General features: G+C 41.2%; 1 protein-coding gene across 2 annotated transcripts in view; it reads left to right on the plus strand.

The window, feature by feature from the left end:
• Window positions 1–6563, plus strand: part of SHMT1 (serine hydroxymethyltransferase 1) — a 437170-nt gene extending 430607 nt beyond the window's left edge. For both annotated transcript variants that reach the window (XM_044089588.1, XM_044089587.1), the window contains exon 12: window positions 5924–6563. In XM_044089588.1, coding sequence (XP_043945523.1) covers window positions 5924–6096 — 173 coding nt within the window. In that variant the 3' untranslated portion in view covers window positions 6097–6563. The remainder of the gene's footprint in view (window positions 1–5923) is intronic.
• Window positions 6564–23077: the final 16514 nt, after the last annotated feature.

Consider the following 23077-nt stretch of genomic DNA (forward strand, 5'->3'; position numbering starts at 1 on the left):
TCTTAGGAGTCTTTGTGGGTGGTGCATTTTAAAGGTAGAGGAGAGGGAGGGACAGAAGGAGGGGTGAAAAATTAGTTTGTGAGCATAGGTGAGCTTGGGTATAGGAGAGGTAGTTGGGAAGCTCTAGCCAGTTTAGTTTGTTGAGAGGTGCACAGTGATGGGTTGATGATTTGTTGCTAGTGGCGAATCTGACTGTTTTATTATAACAAGAGGACAGTTTAGTTTTGAGACATGATTGTAGGTTTGTTAGGAGAGGGGCACCATAAAGAAGGGAGGGTATGAGAAATGTAGAGAGAGTGAGCTTAGTAGCTGAAGTGAGGTATCGATTGTGTCAGTAGAGCATGCCAAGTTTTTGGTGGGGTTTTTTTTGTTTAGTTGTAGATGGGAATTGAATTTAAGCTTGTCATCGATCTGGACTCCTAGAAGTTTGGTTTCCAATACCAGTTCAAGAGGTGTGTTATTTTGGCTGGTGATGGAGAATAGTTTTCTGTCAATGGTGTTTGTTTTAGAGGAGGTAAATATCATAAGTTTTGTTTTTGCCACATTGAGTGCTAGATTGTCTTTCATCCACTGTTCTGTGGTAGAGAAGGCATCTTGAGTCAGCTTTGAGAGTCGGGATGGATGAGGCAGTACAGATTGTAGAATCGTCTGCATATTGAATAATGTTAGCATAAGGGATTGAGCGGAAAAAATCATTTATGAATATATTGAAGAGGAGGGGACCCAATATGGAACCCTGTGGGACACCTGTGGGGGTGTTGAGGAAAGAGGAAGTGGCTTTTTTCCATTTGACAGCTTGTTGGCTGTTGGAGAGGTAGCTGGTGAACCAGTTGAGAGATGAAGGTGATAGGTTTAGGTTAGATAGGTTTAGTAAGTAGTAGGTTATGAAAGATAGTGTCAAAGGCCTTAGAGAGGTCAAGTAGGATGGGAGATGCAGTAAAACTAGAATCTCTAGCTTTATTCACAGTTTCTAGGAAAGATAGGAGGGCAGCCATAGTGCTGTGATCGGGTCTGAATCCGTGTTGGGTGGGAGTTAATAAGTTGTTGTCCAGGAGATAGGGAAGGAGTTTGAAGATGGATACATTTTTGTAGGAGTTTTGAGATGGGAGAGAGGATGGCGATGGGCTGGAAGTTGGTGATATTAGTGTTGTTGCCCCCTTTGTGCAGGGGAATGATGAAAGCCTTTTTCCAGAGTTGTGGAACAAGACCGTGGATAAGAGCGGTTGATTAGGATGCTGATTGGGTAGGCAATGGCTTCGGCAGCTATGCTGTGGAAGTATGAGGGAATGTTATTGGGGGCATTGGTGCATGGTTTTAGTTTCTGCAAGAGTTTTTTATGGTAGAAGTAGGGATGGGTTTTATGGAGAATGGTGAAGGCTGAGAGGATGGGGAATGAGAGACTGGAGGTGGAGGGGGTGATGGGAGAGGAGAAGTGGAAAAAGGTGGAGTGTTGTTAGAGAAGGAAGAGGTTAGTTTGGAAATAGTTTATGAAAAAAGCATTGAATTGGGTGGCTAGATCTGCGTCTTGTACATTTGGGCCTGGGCTTCGGTTTTCAGTTGTGCCAGGTTTTAGGTGGTTAGTGATACCTTTCCAGAAATTTTATGGATTGGTTTTATGGTTGCTTTGAAGTAAGGAGAGTAGCTTTGACGGTCTGCTGTGATAAGCTTTTTGACTGAGTTGTGAGTTTTGAACTCATTGTGAGGGTACAGGGAGTTTTGTTCCTTTGGTAACACACCCAGACTTTGTATATGTTTGAGAATGGGGTAGTCCTAGGCCACCTTTCTGTTTGGGTAATGTTAATCTAGAATATTTTATTCTGATGTTTTTAAGGTGCCAAATGAATTTCCCTAACATTGTTTCAAGATTGGAAAATAAGTTTTTTGGTATATATTGATTAATAGCGTTAAAGCGAAACAATCTTAGGAGAATATTCATTTTAATTGTAGCCACCTTGGATAGTGGAGATAGGTTTAGTTTTAACCATCTATTAGTGTCTTCTGTAATATTAGCCCAAGTTTTAAACAGATTGTTTTTAGTCAAATCAGATTGGGGGTGGGTAAACATAATACCCAAGTATTTGAGATTGTAGTTAACTTTTATTTCAGTTTTGGGGAAATAGAATTCCTTATTTCCTAAAGTATTCAAAGTGAATGACTTTAGGTTAATGGCATGGTTAGATATTTTTGAAAAATTTTCAGTGGAATTTAAGATTTTTTAAATCAGTATTTGTGAATTCAAAATAGATAAAGGTCATCAGCAAAAGCTGTATACTTTATTGGAATTTTAGAAATATTTATAATGTGGTGGTAAGTTCTTTGTGGTTATTTTAAGGAGGAGTGTTTCAGTGTATATGTTGAATAGGTGTTGGTGATAGTGGGCAACCTTGCCTTGTACCGTTAATAATTTGAATAGGTTTCAAATGTTTTTTATTAACTTATAGTGTTGTCGTAGCCCTATTGTACAATGTCCTCACCACGTTTATATATTCATCAGGGATGCTAAATTTTTGAGTATTTTGAAGCGAAAATCCAGATTTACTCTTTCAAATGCCTAGGATGCATCTACTGATAGTGCATAACTGGGGCATTTATCATTTACTTTTAAAATGATAATTGTGTCAGTGGTGAGTGTGTTATCCCATACCTGTCTGTTATTCATAAAGCCAAGCTGTTCAGAGGATATAATGAAAGGTAAATTTTTTTGATCTTGCTAGCTAATACTGTTGATAGCACTCAAATATTGATATCAAAATTCTATCGGTCTGCTATTATTTGGATTTAGTGCATCTAAGTTCGATTTTGGTATGAGTATACTTTTTGAATTATTGATGTACAAGTCTTTGATTCCATATTTTATTACATATTGATATACTTTCAAAAGTATTGGAGCAATTTGGTTCTTAAATGTCTTGTACAACTCTGCCACATAACCTTTCTGGCCCTTGTGATTTACCTGATTTTAGATTATTTACAGCAGCATTGTTTTCCTCTACACTTAGGGGCTTTAAATTTGTGTTTCGTTTATTACTGGAAATTGCAATTCTTCTGTGTATTGATAGAATAGTGATTCATTATATTGTTCGTGTGGGCCATAGAGTTTCTGGTAAATCTCTTCAAAAGCCATTATAATCTCTTTATCCATATCTAGCGGTTTGTTGTAATTTAGTTGCTTTATTTTAGTAGGGGAATTTTTTATGTTTATAATTCTGATAAATGCTTTTGAAGGTGATTGAGCCCATTCTGCATACTTGTGAAGAAGTTTAACTTCAGTGAAAGAATAGTGTTTGAATTTCATGTCGTTTCCTTGTAGTGTAGTCATTTGACTTTCAAGTTCTTTTGAGTATTTAATTTGTAATTCTAACTCGATACTTTTTAATTGATTCTATTGTTGCAACTTTTTCCTTGTTTAATTTTTATATAGAGCGGCTTTTTGAATTAATATTCCCCTAATGATTGCTTTCGTTGATTGCCACTGAATATCATATGGTATACCTGTTACCTCTAAGTTATTTTTAGCTTGGGTAAGAATATGAATGATTTCCTGTGAGACTTTTTTTCCTTTAAGTTACGTGTTTAAAGTCCAATTCGCTGGTGTTTGGGATCTTTGTGTACAGTTAACCATCTTTATTGTAATGTTTATTTTTGCTTGGTCTGATATTGTTCTGGGTTCACTATTGTATGTAACAGCATTATTTTGTAAAGTTTCAGAGATTAAAACTATATATATTCTGGACCAAGACTTGTGGTATGGCGAAAAATAAGTGAACTTGTAATTGCATTATTTTCTTACCATTAGATAATTCATCATCTGGAAAAAGTTGTTGTCAGAAGCCATTCCATTAAAGGCATGTCTGCTTCAGGTGCTTGCTTTAATGAAGTCACCTCACTGTTGTAAACATTTTTAGAGGCATGCATTCAGTTAATATACATTTCATCAATGTGCACTTCTTTGGGGGGGGGGGGTTGATATAGGATATCGGACATGTCCAGTAGTGTAAGGGAGTACATTGATGGTTTAAATTAAATTTGACATTGGGACTAATCTGCTGGTTTAAATTAAATTTGACATTGGGACAAATCTGCTTGAATTGTCAATTCACACCTTCCCTTCTCCCAAGCATTACTGTTTGGGCCATAACTGCTTTACTTCCATTTCCTTTGGTACCTCAGAGCTTCAGGACTGTTTCTTAATCTTTCCTGTTGGGTGTTCTCAGGTACTTTTCTCCTTGGGTTTACACTTAATATGGGAATTTTGTTGAACCGTAGACCCACCAATGAGAGTCTTCTCATAGATCAGCTGATTAGGTGTAGGAACGTAGATGTTTTTGTTAGCTACATTGGCTACTGTCCTTGGTGGGCCACAAACAGTGACTTAGTGAAGGATTTGTGCCTCACATCTCCAGGACTCATTCCTGACTTCTGGTGAGTTTGTGAAGTGTACATATTCTGTGTCTGTATGGATTTTTTTATAGGAACTTGGGTTTTCTCACATCACAAAACACACTAGCTATAGCTGATTGTGTACACTAAACTATGTATATAAAGATGTTGCATATTTCCCTTTGCTATTGTGGTCTGGTTTGTGGTTAAAAGGATTCTGTGGACCAGCTCAGTTTACATACTGATCCCCGTTGTACAGAACCCAGTGAAGGCAGTCCCACGAGCGTTAGTGTTGGTAGTAATGTAGGCAGGCTCTTCAGTCCAAAAAAGTTTCAAACACCAAGTTTATTGACAAAAAGCAGTAGTTCATTAAGCGCTTTCATTTCCAAATACACGGAAACCTCATCAGAATAAAACTGCCATTGTATCAACCCACATATATAACAGAAAATCAATTAATCCAATTAAGTCATCAAAATGCATAAATTTAAAGGTACATAGTGCAAACTGTGGTTATTATGTCATTCCAATTTTCTTTACATAATAGATGTTTTAACAATACAAAAACACTACCTAAAACCAATAAATACACATACCTAATGTATACATAGAAATAAAATGAAATAAAAAGCACTAAACTTCCAAATTCCCAAATAGGGTGCATTGGTAAAAGTTCTAATAAAGTTGAATCTCTAATGATAGAATATTTCTATCACCTAAAACATACAGATGAGTTAAAAAGTGTATAAGGGAATGTGTGTAAATATTATTTTATTAATGTTAGATGTTGAATGTAAAGATATAAAGCTATTACTATTGTACTTCATTGTAATAAAGTTAGAAATATAAAGCTATTACTATTGTACTTCATTGTAATAAAGTTAGAAATATAACAAAATAATGTCATACACATTGTTTTAATAAAAATATATAATTACATAAATATATATTTTATACTTTGTGTTGTAACAAATAAAAAATATGTATTTTTTATTTGTCATTTAATATTGTGACAAAAAACAACTCCTCTCTTATGGTTGTGTATTTTCCTTTTGATTTTATTTGCTTTTAATTTTAAAGCTGGTAAGTGATATATGATCGTTCAAACTGTTTTCCATTTTCCATTGCCTTTATCAGTTTACATACTGCCATCTTTGCTTTGGATGGCCCATCGATCCAATGGCTCTTGTTGGAGCTCCTTTTAAGTTGAGGCTTTGCAAGTATACATTTCTCTGAGTAAATTGTTTGGATTCTTTCCTGATTTCCAGGAAGTCTGTCTGCTCAGCAGTTGCAGGGAAACTAGTGGGGTCAGGCATATTGGGTAAGCTTTCTTAAAGCAGTAAATGACTCAACACTGCATGTGTGTGTGGTGAAGAAAATGCTGAACTGGAACAGAAGAGTAAAAACTTCATCACAGACCTATATAGGTCTAATAAATGGTGTTAATCTGTTAATTGATGTGTAGTTGCATTTTGAAACTAGCATGTCTAAAATTTACAAGCACTTTTTTAAACTGCTTAATTTGTGCATAATATTTTTGCAGGTATTGAGATCACTCTCCAGATTCAAAATGACATGAACCCCAAAGCTACGCTGAAGGAGTTTAAGGAAAAGCTAGCTCAGGAAGAGAATTACCAGACAAAATGCAAACTAGTGAGAGAGGAGGTGGAAACATTTGCAGCAAAGTTCCCCATGCCTGGTGTACCGGACTTGTAAAATGTTGCCTTGAAGTCCTGTCATAAGTGAAGGAATGAGACGTCGGCTTGCATATCAGCTTATACTTCATCCATTTGATTTTTTTTCTTCCTGTCTGTGCCACGTGCATATGTATGCAAGAAAAGAATTCTATTTTTAGCCAGTTGTCTCTCATCTGATGTAACACGTGGTTAATGTTGAAACTAGCAACACCAACAGAGGATGTAGAATAAGCAGTAGAAATGAATGGATCTGAGTTTCTGTTCCACTTTTAATGGATGCCGCGTTTTAGCTGAGAATTGGAGATCTAGTATCCAGCAATTAAAGTGAATTATATGTAATAGTTGTTTTAGTGGTTTTCTGCTTAAATGTGATAATGTAAAGTGCGCTACAAAGTAATAAACTGAAAATTACTTTTTGCAGTGGAATTATACTTTAGAGCATGACTTCTAAGGGCACAGAAAATAAAATGGTTGTTGATTTCCTGATTTACTTTGTTACCTTTTAAAGGTAGTAATGTAGCAGCTTCTCTCTCAAAGTACTGTTAACCTTGCCATTAAAGACTAAATATTTGTGCCTGCTTTATATGGTTATGCAGCAGTCCTCCAGTTGTCCACTTAAAACTGCAAGGCAGACTGTTTCCTTAGGGGTAGGGTCTATGCAGTTTTATGGGGAACACCACCTTGTATAAAATATTTTGCTTCGGAAGTTGCTCCCAAACAGCAACCATGTTAAATGCAGTTACTTTTGTGGCTACCCATCATGCCTGGGAAGCATTGTCAACTGTTTAGCAAGTTGCACACAGCTTTTGCTTTTAGGAAAAATCAGCTTATTGGTTTCAAACCAAAAATGGTTAACCGTTATAGTAAAATTGCAGTGTGTCTAGAGGCCTTCTGTTTTCTTTTAGTTCCACCCTCCAAATGAGTTAAAACTAAGGTGTCATCTGTTTGATCTGTTTGTGAATGTTAAAGATTCAATGGTGCATTTCAGAGTAAGGGAGTTTCCACAGTGTTTCTTGAATTTCCCAGTGTCTAAACCACATTTCCTGCAGTGACTGATATACCACCTCGGGTGTGTACTTTGCACTGAAAGTGTGCCATAGGATCTTCACGGTCAGTATGTAAAAATTAAGTTCTCAACTTTGCTGGTGTAAAGCAATAAATCCTGATTATAACACAAGTGATTGCAGTTTGATTAGCAGTTGAGATACCTGGAGATGGGAAGGGTGGAAAGTGAAACGTCTGTGTTTACATTTGCCCACCTCAGAAGAGATGGATTTGATGAATGTCCGGGGCATTCAGGGTGCTGTGATCTTCCTGTTGAAGAAAATTATGCACGATCTGCCTGTCCCAGCTTGCATGGTTTGTCACTTGCTTCAAGTGATGCAAGCCTTCAGTCCTATAGCACTTTCTTGGGCAAATGCTAACTGGGCCTGTGCCAGGGGGCGCGCACATAAAAATCCCCTGATGGCTGCCTCACTACTCTTGTCCCGATTAAAGAAAACAAGTGGGTCAGTTAGATAAGGGAGGCTGATGGTCAAGGGGCAGTGGTGATGAATAAATAAAAAAGAGGATGTTCATCATGTTTCACAGTTGCTGTAATAACCATGTGGGTTTTCATTGCTGTGATAGCTCTTGGTTGGCCTGAATGCCAGAGATTGAACTAGCTTCTCCTGGACTAGTGGGACTCCTTGCATCTGATGTTAGGTTGTCTCGTTATAAGGGTCTTCAGCCAGGTCTATCTTTAGAGCTCGATCTTGCCATCAGAGCCGGAAGCATCCATATTGTATACTGTTGGTCTGTCTGAAGAAAAGAATGCTTCTCGAAGCTAAGTGCCCCATTGGGGGGAATTTCTTTTCTCTTTTTAGTGCGCTTAGATGACAGAAGGACAAATGTCTGTGTCCAAGACCATTTTGCAGGCCATGGCTTCCAACTCCTGTGTTAAAGCTTCAGATAAGGAGACCGGAATCCTAAAAACATCCAGAGGCATCAGCTGACCATGCACAGGCTGCGGCCACGCATCTCTTGCCTGATCCCAGTACCACCTTCTCATCTAGGATCAAGCCCCTATGGTCAAACCTAAAAGGATGCTTTCTGGCATGTCTGTGCCTTTGGACTGACAACCCCCACAGGCCTACCAGATCTGTGCTAGCTAAGGATTTGCTTCACATTTTAGCTTCCAGACAGCATGGTCCTAGCAGACCTCCTGCATCTACAGAATCAGTTTCTGGAAAAAAAGGGACACCCCCCTCCCCCCCGCAGGAATCCTCAGATTCTTATGATTGAAATGAGGAGCTGATTTATGTAGACCAGATGTCTACAGGCTCATATGATGATTCTTACTCTGAGAACACGTTGTCCCAAGCTTTACCACCTGAGAACTTCACCTTCGGGGAAACGCTGCATGCAGCATGTCCATTGGTTAGCTCAGGATTACCATCAGTCTAAGAAGATGGTCAGAGAATGTCTTTATCTTCCTGAGCGCAAACATTTGGTCATTCTTCCAGTTTTGGAATTAATGGATGATGGCTAGACTCATCCTTGCAGCCCAACTCCCAACCACCTGCACCATGGAACCTGGACAGTTTCTACAGGGGCTGGATTCCCACAGACATCTTTTTGAGAATTCTACTGCTGATCCTGAAGTGGTGACTCCTGGTCCTAAGGGTGCTAAAGACAACACTTCTGGAAATCCATTCCTAATGATGGGAGAATCCTGGATCTTTTTGACAAAAATTACAGTTCTGACAACCCTGGCTGAGTGCTCTCAGTTGCCAGTTTCATGTAGTTAATTAACAGGAAACTCTGATGGATCATATGAAAGAAAATATGGAGGGAAATGGAAGACTGAGCTCTCTCCAAAGAACTGACATTTGCAATCCTACATCTTAAGCTGCAAAATATTCTTTGCATTGTGGTTATGGTACTGTAGAAACATTCAAGCAGGGTAGCTGCCTCAGGGTTGGTTATCCATGTGCATGCCTGGTTAGGGGAACAGTCTCTTCTAGACCATGTTAAACCTAAGATTCTAGATGCTCCTCTAGACAGACTTTTTGTTTGAACCCAAAGCGGAGGCTGTTTTGAAAAAAACCTGGAGGAGAAGGCTAAAGCAATCAAGATTGCACAGACTTTCTGTAGGTTCAGATACCTGACTTAAGTAGAAATTATCCCATTAAGTCCTGGTCCTTTTCTTCCTCACAACAAAGGCAAGAAGGGAAAGGGGTCAGAAGGAATAGACCACTGAGGAACATTAAGATGGCAGCTGGAATCTACTTCCAAACCTAGTGGATTCCATTCCCAGGGGGCCTAGCAGAGAACAACCATGGCTTGTCTGGCCCCCTCCCTCTCCCCTCCATCTCAAGTCCCACCCCCAGCAACACACTCCATCCTTGCACCAAATCCCACTATTCCTTCAAAGCTAGAAGGTAGGTTGTTGGCTCTTTTCCACAACAAATGTGTCGAGTTCCCAAGACAAAAAGTTCTGAGCATCATTCGGTCACAGACATTTTTACTTCCCTCCCAAAGTCTGTTGGCATTCTCACCATTCCACCCTACCAGCTAAATGATCTGCATCAGGGTAGGTCTACTTTTACAGGAAGGGTCCAGAGAAGAGATACCCTTCCAGAGAAAGGGAAGGGCATATTACTCAAGACTCTTCTTCCAAGAAAAGAGTGCACATGGAGGCCCATACCAGATTTGTCAAAAAAAAAAAATATATATATATATATATATATATATATATATATATATATATATATATATATATTTCTTCTGGTCCCAAAGTTCAAAATTCTTACTTTGCAAAAGCTCCTACATGTGCTTGCTCCAACAGCCTACATGGTCACCCTGGGTCTAAAAGATGCTCACCTTCAAATTCCTTGCAAGATATCAGGATGCATCTACCCTCCAAAGCAGGTGGAAACTGTTACCAGTTCTCTGCTCTGCCCTTTGGTTTAAATACTGCACATAGAGTATTTATCAAAATGCCTGGCTCCTGGCCCATTGCAGGACCAAGGGCATTCAGATCTACCCTTTCCTAGACGACTGCCTGATCCAAGCAGACTGTACAGGAGCTTTATTTTCTCTCTAGATTGGATTGATTTTTTAAGGTACAGGGTGCAATCTCTCTCCATCCAGAAAGCTAGTTTTTCTGGGAGCCTTTCTGCTTGCTTGACACAGACCTCCAAAAAGCTGTCCTGCCTAACTAGCTACTTCATTCTCTCTTTCACTGCATTGAATTCCATCACAGTAGGTTCTCAGAATTTTGGGATACATGCCTTCATGAATCTGAGTCCTCTAATCAGGCTTCAGGGAAGAGTTCAGTGGTACATGAAAAATGTTTGAAATCAAAATTCCACTCCTCCCTTGCCTAAAAATGGAATTTGAGTGATAGATCTATGTCAGTAATCAGGAAAGAGAGGTACATTTTAAGGCTCTCTTTCCCAAACTAGGTGTTGACCACAGATGACTCAGACTTGACTTGCAGAGCTACACACTAATGGCCTCTAGGCTCAAGGAAAATGAGAACAAAATTTTTCAGAAAAAAAAACATGTAAGCACAAAACATATACTTTTTTCTTCTAGCTCAATACCTGCCAAGGGGGGACAGCTCTCTTGCAGTTTATCTCAACAGGTCAAAAGTGAACCCTCACTAGTGGCCTTAAACAAAAATATATTCAAATTCCTCTGCAGGTGTCTCAGAAATAGTTTTGGTCTGAAGCAAAAATGTCCATCAGCTATAAAAATTTAGCACAATGGCCAAACACTTGGAGAACGGATGCCTTCTTTTCATGGACAGGACTGACTCTGGGATGTGAGGTCTTATCTTGCCTTCATTCTTACTAGGTTGGGTTTGGATCTGATCCATCTCGGCCTTTATATTCAAGTTTGAGGTCTTCTGCCAGCTTGTGGCTAAACCGTATCCCAGCATGCATTATAACCTTCCCTAGATCTTGTTTGCCACTAAAGATTGGATGCTCATTCTGCTAGCACTGGCCAAGTATTTTCTTTATTGTTCTAACTGTAGAAAATTACTTTTTTGCTTGTAATTTAACCTTTTGAGGTTATTGCTTAGTCTGTAATCCTTTTCAGCTTTTGTAGCTGTGTTATTTGCTGTTGTCCATTGTTTTTCCATTTTTGGCCTTATCCCTTCCCGGCCTTTATCCCTTCTTAACGCTTTAAAAAACGGTTTGTTTTACTTAGAGAACTGTTTTATTCTTGACCCATTTAAGTTAGAGGGCTTTTCTTACCCTTTCTTCTTTCTCCCAGGCATAGCCCATTTTAAATTAGTGTTGTGCCTCCCTCTTCTTTTCCTATCCTTTTACTATAATTTGACCCTTTTTAGCTATAGTGTCTAGTTTAAAAAAAAAAAAACAAAAAAAAAAGCTATTTTAGATTCTGTTTTGACTTGCTTCTTTTTCCAGGTTAAATATGTCTAGTAAGGATTCAAAACCTTTAGGCTTTAATAAGTGTAAAGCCTGTGGTAAATAGATGCCCTTAAGTGATGGGCACACTTTGTGTCTGTTGTCTTGGGGCCAGCCATCTCCAGGGGTCTTGCTCAGTTTGCCATGCTTTCAAAGAGCTCTCCTGGAGAGGAAAAACAAACTGATATTGAAAGGATTATTGAAAATTCCTTCTCAGAGGCTTTAGAAGAAGGTCTAGGTTTATCTAAAAAGGAAAAATCTCCAGCTAATAAGTCTGACAGGTCTGGGAAGAGATCCTCCTCTTCTTCTCTTTAAGAACCATCTAAAACGTTTGCAAAAATATCCTCTCCAGAGCCAAAGCTTGTCGGATCCAAGTAAACTACATCTGCTCTGACACCATCTACCTCTGTGCTGATTGAGCTCCTACCTTGGAGCTGTTCTCCCCCACTCTGATATCCCATACTGCAAAGGTCCAAGTCCTCCACCCCCTCGACTCAGTCTTCCTGATGATGATGTGGCTCGGGTGGTACAGAGGCTGCTAAGGACTTTGGCACTGGCTAAACATTTGTTGGAGCCAACCACTACAGCTTCAGATCCTACCACATCCACCTCTTCTGCTCCTATTCCTCCTCTAATCCAACCCCTGGCTTCATAGTCAGAATATCTGCAGCTGATCATAGTGGAACCCTCAGATCTGAGACCTACTACAGGATCTATGGATCAGTCCATGGCTCCGACTTCCTCTGCTCCATCGGAACTCTAGGATTCTAGGAGCTGACACTCTCCAGGCCTCTTTGGGCTTCGGTGCGGTTGAGCTCAGCTCCTGCCTCGGCCCATGGTCTTTGGTTCATAGGTAGGTACTAGGCTATCAGCCCAAGGGCCTACATAAGCCTAGCCAACAAGGTTCCCTGGCTTACGCCACCCAGGAAAGTTATTTTCCTGTGCCACTGTTGAGCAGAGAGACAGAAGTGTTCCCCAGGGTGTATTTCCTATTTGCCATCCACTCATCAAGATGCTTGTTGAAGAGTGCTAATGAAGAACTTTGCTTGATATAGATGTGGTAGCCTGATGTTCGTGTTTTACTGTTGCAGTCATTACACTTGGGTAATCCTGCTGGCAGGTGACCCGTAGTTGGCCCGAGTTCCAAAGTCTTGGTCCAGTGTCTGTTGCTGTCGCCTCTTCCCTGACATCAGTGCGCCAGGGGTATATAAGTTGCAACCGATGCCATTTTCTACAGTCTTTCTTGCCGTGCGGTGCCCGAACCATAAGCAGTTCGCAAGTGCCGGTCAGCCGACTCCTGAGATTTTCAAAATTGAATTTCAGAACCAAAGTCTTCAATAAAGCTAAGTACCCCATTGGGGAAACTTTTTCTTGCTCCAGACCAATGTCAGTAAAAGTTAATAATTGTATTTCTTGTGGGAAGCAAATACCTCATAGGGACTTCCACTCTTACTGCATTCCTTGCCTAGGCCCTGACCACGACGTCACTTGTTGTCGGTTTTGTGCTAGATTTATAAACGCACTATTAAACATCTGTTTGATTTTGCTTTACATTATTTTGGACGAAGATTTAATTACATAATGCCGTCGGAACAACCGATGACCAGAACGTATAAAAAAACGCAAAGACAAAAAGTCAGGCATCCGAGGTCCAAAACCGATGACGAAGCCTCTTCTAGGCCAGTCGCCAGTTCTCAGTGAGGTGCTTTTGCAGCCCCTGACACCTGCTACCTCAGAGCCACAGGCCGCAACCAACAGCCACGTGGAGACACCAAGGCCTGTGGAAACTCAAGGTATTGGGCCTATGAAAAATATACCCTCAGATGGGTCCAGAGCTGCTGAGCAAGCACCGGCTTCTGAGGGTGTTTTCAGACCTTCACAGCTTACAATTAAAGCTACTACAGCAGCAAAGGCAAAGTCAAAAACACCATTAAAGACAAAGAAACAAGTGCAGCATTCTCCAGAACAGTCATCCATGCATAAGAAACAATTGCTTAAAATGGCCGAAGACCTTATTACTTTAATCGGGGGCTCCCATCCCCCTCCTGACAAAAGGCCTAGGCAAGACACTGTATGATTGCTCTGATCAGGTTTCCATTTCTTCTGATTCTTCCTCTGACCAGGGCTATTCTCTCCCTCCGTATGAGGACTCTGATGCTGGAGTCCATTCCTTCAGCCTCACCGCCTGAGGATTACTCTTGGGGAAACCCTGCACACCATGAGGGAACACTTCCATTGGGAGAGCCAGGATTACTCAGAATCCAAGAAAATGCTCAGATTTCCTTCTATTGCCTCAGCACAGGCCTTTGGCTATCCCCCCGTGCTTGATATTGTTGATGTTTTTTCTGAATCCAGTCTGTCTCAAGATTCTTTACCCCCTGCACCAGTAAATCCAGACAGGTACTACAGGGTCCCTGACTCTCATAAATTTCTTTACAAAAACCCTGCTGTGGACCCAGAAACTATTTCTCTGGGTCCAAAAGGGGTTAAAGCTTCCACTGCCAAAAATCCTGTCCCCTCAGATAGGGATTCCAGAGCTCTGGACAGATGGGGGGAAAAAGTTTACACTTCTGCTACTTTAGCTGTAAGCTTTAAACTGTCAGTTTCACATGCTTAAATATCAGCAGTATCTCATGTCATTGTTAAAGCAGAAAATGGTTACAAATACAGAAGGTCCTGACTGTAAAGAAATGCAGGATTTATTGCATGCAGTTGAACAAGTGGGAAAGCATACTCTGCAATGTGGTTTTGATTTATTAGAGGCTTCTTTTAGAGCCGCAGTTACAGGCTCAGTTATTCGAAGACATGCTTGGTTGAAAGAATAAAGTTTACCTGACCGTGTTAAAATGAAATTATTAGATGCTCCACTACAGCATGATACTTTGGTGTTAAGGCAGAAGAGGTTGTAAAGAAAATGGAGGATAAAGCAAAGTCAATGCAAACTGTGAAAGATTTCTTACAGGTTCAGCCACCTAGATTTAGCAGGAACTGGCCTTCATAAAAATGGTCCTTTCCAGTGTCAGACAGGCCACAAAGAGGCAGATACAGATGCCCAAGAGGCAGATCTCAGCCTCAAGGCTCCTACAGACCTAAACAATGGGGTTCTTCAGCCTCCAAAGGAGGAGAAGACAAATCACAACCTTATAGAAACAGTCACAATGACTTCCATCTGCAAATGCCAAGCACTTACCAGTTGACAGCACCCCTAGGGGGAAGCTAGCACTTTTCTCAAATTGGCACATGATCACCCAAGACCAATGGGTGTTGAATATAGTTTCTCAAGGGTACAGGTTCCACTTCCACACGCTTCCAAAACCAAAAGGTATGCCAAAACTGCCTCAAAACCAATGGGCAGAGGCACAAAAACAGCAGCTCTTATGGATATGGGAGCTATTCAAAATGTCCCACAAGAAGAACAGGGCCAAGGATTTTACTCATGACTTTTCCTAGTACCCAGAAAGGGCAAAGCATGGAGACCAATACTGGACCTGTCAATCCTAAATACTTTCCTGGATGTTCCAAAATTCAAAATGTTAACACTACATGCTGGGCAAAAAGGCTTGGCTAGTTACTTTGGATCTCAAGGAGGCATACCTGCACATCCCAATCAGACTGTTGTGCAGAAGTTACCTCAGATTTATAGCAGGCTTAATGCATTATCAATTCTCTGCACTGCCCTTTGGCTTGTCTACTGCGCCCAGGGTCTTCACAAAATGCCTGGCACCAGTAATTGCATTTTGCAGGCAAAAGAATTCAAATATATACCTACTTGGACGACTGCCTTATTCAAGCAGAGAGCAAGGACATTCTTCTAAAGCACCTGGAGTTTGTAAAAAGATTACTAATTTGCCTAGGGTACACAGTAAACGAAAATAAATCAAAACTAGTGCCCTCTCAAGAGATAATATTCCTGGGAGCAATCTTGAATACAACTACCCAGATGGCTTATCTCACACCAGACAAAGGCAACTGACTCATTACTTTCAAATGATGGCAACAAAGACCCAGCTCCCTGCAAGAAAAATTCTGCAGGCCTTTGGTTTCATGGCATCTTGCATTCTACTAATTCCATATGCCAAACCGCATATGAGGAAACTACAATGGTATCTAAAAAGTGTTTGGACTCAGCATTGTCACAGCCTAGAGACTATCATAACATTGATTCCCTGCCTACAACAGGAGTTTCGATGGTGGTCACAGGCCTGTCGCCACAACAAGGGACAGCCTTTCACCTTACCTACAGCCAGGCAGACAATAACGGATGCATCGGATTACGCCTGGGGAGCACATATGGCAGGAAAATGTATTCGGGGCACGTGGCCCAAGGAACAACTGCATCTTCACATCAATCAAAGAGATGCTAGCTGTACAGAATGCCCTGACAGCCTTCAAGGACCTAATACATCCAGGACAATTATTAATAAAGACTGACAATGCCACAGTTATGTGGTACATAAGCAAGGGGGCACACATTCCTACCCCCTATGCAGACGAGCCATGACTTTGTGGAACTCCGCACTGACTTACCAGGTACATCTGCAAGTACAATTCCTGCCAGGAACAAAAAATACACGGGCAGACAAACTAAGCAGAAATCTCATGGATCCTCACGAATGGAAGCTAAATCCACAAGTGTTCAATATGATGATAAGGGAATGGGGATGCCCAGACATAGATCTATTTGCCTCCCCTCACAATTGCCAATTACAGAAATTTTGCACAAGGACTTATCACTCTTAAGCATAGAAAGTGGATACTCTATCTTTCAACTGGAAAAATCTGACAGTCTATGCCTTCCCTCCGATGCCTCTTCTCACCAAGGTGCTTCTAAGTCAGACAAGAGAGGCCAAAAATTATCCTGATTGCACCAGACTAGCCACGCCAGCACTGGTACCCAATCCTAAAGATTTTGTCCCAAGGCCCGCCTTGGCCTCTACCTCAAATCCCTCATCTTCTGACACAGCAAAACAATCAGATTCTGCACAGTCAACACAGAACCTTAAACCTGGCAGCATGGCAGATAATGTAGCCACTCAGACTGCACCTCTCTCTAAAGCTGTTATGGATGTAATTTTGGAAGCCAGGAGACCCAGCACTAGGAAATCTTGTGCGGAAAAATGGAAGAGATTCTATGCTTGGAACCAGGCACAAGGCCTCAACCCACTGATCCCTAATATGCCGCAGATTTTACAATATCTGACATGTTGGACAAAGGCTTAACTTTTTCTTCTATTAAAATCCATGCCTCTGCCATTTCAGCTCATTACAATACGGATCCTCCTATTTTCACATCCTCTACTATGACAGTACCTCAGAGGGGCAAAGAATATAAGACCCCCCTAGGAGAGCACCAGTACTTACTTGGGACCTCAATTTTGTTTTAGAAAAACTAACACTGCCTCCTTTTGAATCAGCCAGCACAGCTGATCTAAAATTCTTGTCATGGAAAGCTGCTCTGCTCCTAGCAATAACTTCAGCAAGAAGAGTTTGAGTTACAGGCATTGATGGCTGTGGAACCTTTCCTCATTTTTCACCAGGACAGGGTTTCTCTAAGGACAAACCCAACATTCATGCCAAAAGTGGTCTCCAATGTGGCCTTAAACCAAACTATTCATTTGCCTACTTTCTACCCAAATCCCCAGAATAAAGGGGAAAAGACGTCTGCACTCTTTGGATATTCACAGCAGCTACGATTTTACTTGGACAAAACAAAAGCTTTCAGAAAAACTGAGCAACAGTTTGTAGCATATGCTGCAGAATCTCATGGAAAACCTATTACAAAGCAGTCTCCAAATGGATAGGACACTGCATCCGCTTCTGTTATGCACAACATGGCAAATCTGTGCCTAAGGGCATTAGGCCTCATTCTACCAGAGCAGCAGCAACTTCAGCAGCTTTCCTCAGAGGGGTACCAACCAAAGACATATTAGAAGCTGCAACCTGGAGCTCAGTGCACACTTTTACCAAGCACTACCACCTACCTCTGTACTCCAAATCCAGAGCAGGCTTTGCCACTGCAGTTCTGCAGGGCTTGTTGGCCTCGCCAAATCCAATCTAGACCCAGCCACCCTGCCTAAGCTTTGGGATTCTACCCAAGTGTAATGACTGCAACAGTGAAACACGAACATAGATGTTAGTGTATTCACTGTTGCAGTCCTGGTTACCCACCCACCATCCCCCTCTTTGCTGGGACTATTCTGTACTTCTCAACTCTATACAACCTATGTGGTGTATTTGCTTTTAGAAAAAGAAAATGTTTTTATGATATATGCATGGTTGTTTGCCATATTTTTATCTTTACAGCCTTCATATCTGGGGGCACCTGACATCTGGGGCAAGGAAAACTGAAGAAAATGGCGTCTGTTGCAACTTTTATACCCCTGGCGCACTAACGTCAGGGAAGAGGTGACAGCAACCGACGCCGGACCAAGACTTTGGAACTCGGGCCGACTACGGGTCGCCTGCCAGCAGGATAACCCAAGTGTAATGACTGCAACAGTGAATACACTCTAACATTTACATTTATGGTAGGTACACAACTGTACTTTCCAGAGTATGGGAAGTCTCTGGGACCGGAATCTATCCCTCCAGCATGTCCTGTTTATTGTGGTGACTAAGTTTAGGTCCCTAGAGCGTGTTTCTCTGAGGGATTGGGATTTCTTTAGGTGTAGCATGCCCAACAACTTTGGGTTTGACATAGCATTATATGTTAGGCAGAGATCACCTTAGAGTAGGCGATATGCTACAGAGTAAAGCTAGAGTTTTTTTGAGGCGGTCCGTGTAGGGCATTTGTTTGAGCCCAGTAATCCTCTTTGTGAGGTACTTCTGTGGCCTTTCCAGGTGCTGCAGGTGTCTTGTGAGGTACATTCCAAAAGGGGCATTTTACTCTATATAATGTCTGAGTGTCAAGTAGAGGGGAACAATGACCTTTTTTTTTTTTTTCCTGGATGAGAACCCTTTTATGATGGTGTGCCAGGTAGAAGGACTTCCTGACTACTGTGGCGATGTGACTATCAATGTTCTCCATTTTAAGGAGCGCCTCGAGTGAGTGCATTTTGAGATTTAGACTTCTAGCATTGAATAGCATTACCCTTAGTTTTTGCTTGCCTGTTCCTGTTATGGTGGTGAATTTGTTATTTGAACCTTGCCTAAAAAAGGCACTATAGGGGCAGCAAGACCCTGAGCCAGTATCCAGAATCCCAGGGGCAGGCCATCTGTGGCAAAGCATTGTGGTCTGTCGACCATGTCATCCCAAGCAGACAGATACTGGATCCCCTTAGAATGACACCAGAAGCTTAGCCAATTGTTGAAGTCGATCATTTTGCCCTTGTACCAGTGGGTCCCCTCAGCTTCTTTGGCTCCAGAGATTTTTTTGGACCAGGGATGGGGGGGCTTTTGAGGTTATGAGGAGAGTGCTGTCTTCACAGACAGTTCTGCTGTCATCTGCAGATGTTCTTCACCCAAAGGTGCCGGCGTCTGCCTCTGTACCCCTGCATCCACAGGGATGCAGAGATCCTAGGCCTTAGGATACCCCACAGGGTACCCCCCACTCTTCCAAAACCTCCCCAGAGGACCCCTGTGAGGAGGTCCCTCAGAAGATATGCAAGAGGAAGCACCTAGACTCCCCAGAGGAGTCTATCACTTCCGATATAGACCTTGATAATGCTAAAGGGTCCCCACAGTAGTCTCCTGATGATGTCCTTTGGAGACTTCCTAGAAATGTTAAAACACTGAGGCGGCTGGAAGTCCACCAACCCTTCTGCTGAGGAGTCTGTCTACCTGAAGACTGTTGGATCTCACCCTTCTTCTTGGGTGTCTCCGCCTTTCGATTAACTTATGGACTTAGTTTCTCAAAAGGCACGAGAGTCCCCAGACTGGGGAAACCTGTTCCTAGGAGAACAAACATACATTGCATTCCCTTCAGACATGGCTTTTCTTACCAAGGGAGTCCCAGTAGATGCTATGGTTGTGGCGGCAGCAACCAAGAAGGAGCTCTCAGAAATGTCTTCTGTCCATCCACCGAACAAGGAGTCTCGCACAGTGGACAGATATGGAAAGCAAATATTTTTTTTAGCAACTTTTTCCCTCAGATCGCTGAGTTACCTTACTCATTTCACTAGGTTGCCGAGGGGCCTTAAAGAGCTAGAAGTTACTCTGCAGGGTTCAGTAGCTGAAGGCACCTCCGTGTCCTCTCGGCTCTCTACCTTAAACTCAGTAGTCAATGTCTCCATGAGACTCATCTCTTATGCAGTGGATGGAACAAGTAGAGCAGCGGGTTCTGGAATTTCCCTAAGGAGACCTTCTTGGATGCGCGTGTGTGACTTAGCGGAGCCCTCTTAATCGTCCTTTGTGAATGGCCCGTTTGATGGCTCATTTTTGTTTGGGCCCAAAGTCAAGGACACACTAACCAGGTGTGAGCAGGAAGGAAAGACTAGTCTGCCATAGGAGTCTATTTTTGCATGTCTATCAGACCTTACCCCAAAGGTCAGAAAGGAAGTGGCAAAATGTGGTTCTGAAAATCTCCGAGATCTTTTCAAGACGCATATGGTGACACTTCTCCCAGGGGTAGAGGGGGAAGTAGTAATGGAAGACACCAACCACTCAGCAGATGGGGTCTACAGAATCAGGGTGACAAAGATCCTTTCTTTAACAAGCCCTTTTAGTGCTCCTGTAGGGGAGGCCCGTCTGTATGTCTGGAGGCAGTTAGGGTCCACTTATCTTTGTACCCAGAAGGATGGCAACGAATAACAAAAGACAGATTGGTACAAAACATCATACCCAGAGGTTACATCATCTCCTTTTCCCTTCCCATCCTAAAGATAAAAAAAGTTCTGGTCATTCCACCCAGTCAAAAGGAACAAAATTCAAAAGTTGCTAGACAAATGAGTGATCCAGGCAGTCCCCAGAGACCAAATAAGATCTGGAACTTACACAAGATTCTTTTTAGTTCTAAAGAAAACGGGACTGGAGACCAATTCTGGATCTCAGCATTCTAAACAAATCAGTAAAAAAGACCAAGTTCTAAATGGTGACACTGCAGTCAATACTCCCATTCTTGGGAAAAGACAATTGAATATGCTCTGCAGATCTTCAGGATACGTACTACTGTTAAAGTGCAGTTTAAAATGTACATAAATAACACTTATTACCTTTCAGTCTTGTGTCAAGAATAACTTCAGGATGTGCAAAACATTTTCTTTTTATTTAAATCCACATACATCAGCGCTGGGAGACTCTTCACAGTTTAAAAATCAGCCTCGCCAAGCAGTAAAGATAGTTTTTATTTCCTTTTCTTGTCAGTATCATGCATGCAGAATACTGACATGGACAAATAAGATCTCTGCAGACCCTCATGCTTCTTGCTTAGTGCTGCAAGTGAACACTCTATCATTGTTTTAGTAACAATGTTTTAGAAAAACACAACCCATCTGGCTTGACAGTCAGTCTTGTTTTTTGACCCTGTATATTTTAGTACCAGTGGCATTCTAACTCCCCAACATTCCTTGTAACTACCCATCCTAGCCTGGGAAAGTCGGCGCTTACATACACAACGTGTTCTTTCTTGCTTTCTGAAACCAGTCTTTGTAACATCCCTTAACCCCTTCAGCACTTTCTTTTCCCTCAGTCATCTGTTAATACACTTGTAGCTTGATATTAGAATGCAGTTGTGAAACACTCAGAACTACAATAAGTAATTGTTGCTTACATAACTATGCATCTATACTACATATTTTTAACAAGAACAAATATAAATTAAATAATTTATCAAGCATATTTGTGAAGAAATTGTAAGTTAATATGCATTTTGTGTGGAATAATCCTGAGATGCATTTTTCTCTAACAGACTCCCTCCTTTGACACTACTAGTGTCGTAAAATACCCAGTTATATTTTGATTTTCCTTAATTTGATAAAATACACTTCATCTATAGAGATTGAGTTTTCATTCATTTTAAGTTATCGGGTACAAGTGGCATTTCACGTGCAGGTGCAGTGAAGGACTTTGTGACTACAGCCTTTAGAACAGAAAATATTAAAACAATTATAATACCAATTTTTATACCTTGTAATATACTAGTTTCCAGGTTACCAAATACACTGCCCAACCATCCAGAAAGTGTCCATTGTTTAGAAGTACTGTGCAAATCTTTGGCTCTCTGCTCCATGAAATTGGCCAACTTTTCTTGTTCATCATGATAGCCAGTAATACAAGAACAGCAATGACTTTTATGAGGGCACATGACCCCCTTTTTGTAGCAGGATTTATATTCAGTGCCAATCAGTTCTGTAACACTACAATTTGTATTGCAGTCATTTTTCAATTTGTCATTGTGACGTGATATGAAGTATGGTTAGCTACCTCCTGAAGAATTTAAGCAAGCATGGTGATTTCAAGCATTGTTCTTTGCACTCCATACCCAGGAGTTAACTGAAAATACTTGCTCCACCGAGTGGATTGCCCGCTTATTTCTCAGTCTACTTGCTGGAGTGTTCTCTAAATGTGGAGTAGCAGGAGTAATATAGCCCACAAAACAACACCCTGACCAGTTTGTGGGTAACTAGGGGGTAGGTATGATCACCACAAATGCAGCAATGATCCTCTATCATGCCCATGCCACGCTTCCAGTCATAGTATCTTGAGTTCAACACACATGTCTAGTGTCGTATTTGCTGATTCCCACTGGCACGTGTCCATGATTTGTGGTGGCAAGCTGAAGAGAAACGACATTTAAAAATTAGTCAGATTACACCAGGTTAGATTAGTGTCACAAAGTTCTTTCTCAGATGTTACTTGTGATGCAGGAACTGGAATCAAGGAAATCCCTGCCTTAGAATGTTGAAGGTATATGCGAACATACACAGCAGTTTATCATTTTTCAAAAGCAGGGTGGAAATACAAGAAAGAGAGAGATGGCTTTCATAATGGATAGGTACAGAAAAGAATGCTGAACAGAGATCTGTTGAAGAAAAATATTTAGTTGTAGATGGTATGCAGCTAGGTAAATACTGCATTGTTTACAGCCCTCAGATCATGCACAAGCCTATAAGTATTTAATATATATATATATATATATATATATATATATACACATATACAGGAAGACTAGGCGTATTACAAAGACTTAGCTGGCTCTATTTATTTCTTGTTCTATCAAAGACTGAATTGCAGGTTTGATTTCCAGTTGTGCTTTTGATTTCAGTGGATACAGTGGAAGTTTATGGAGGGGTTTTGATTCAATTTTATTTTTACAGGTTTTGATATACCTACTTCATTAGCATGTTTAACCCATTAGGTACCTGCTGTAGCAGTTTTCAGTTGTCTGTATGCCTTCAAAAGACTTTTCTTAGCTTTTGCTAAGAATTGTAATACCCCCCCCCTTTTTGATTCTGTTGGAACATCTAGATGCATCCCTTCTGGTGTACAGTAAATGGCACGACCCTGCTTGCACAGATTTACTGGTGCGGGTGTACTCAAAGAAGAGAATGCCTTTCTTCAATTGGACCTAAATAAATTGGTAGAGGTTTTAAAACAGGACATGTAGCAGCATTTGTCATGCTAACTGCCTTTACTTTGTTTCTA

This window comes from Protopterus annectens, chromosome 12.part0 (genome assembly GCF_019279795.1).
Source record: "Protopterus annectens isolate FY-2018-M chromosome 12.part0, PAN1.0, whole genome shotgun sequence".
NCBI classification, from domain to species: Eukaryota; Metazoa; Chordata; order Ceratodontiformes; family Protopteridae; genus Protopterus; species Protopterus annectens.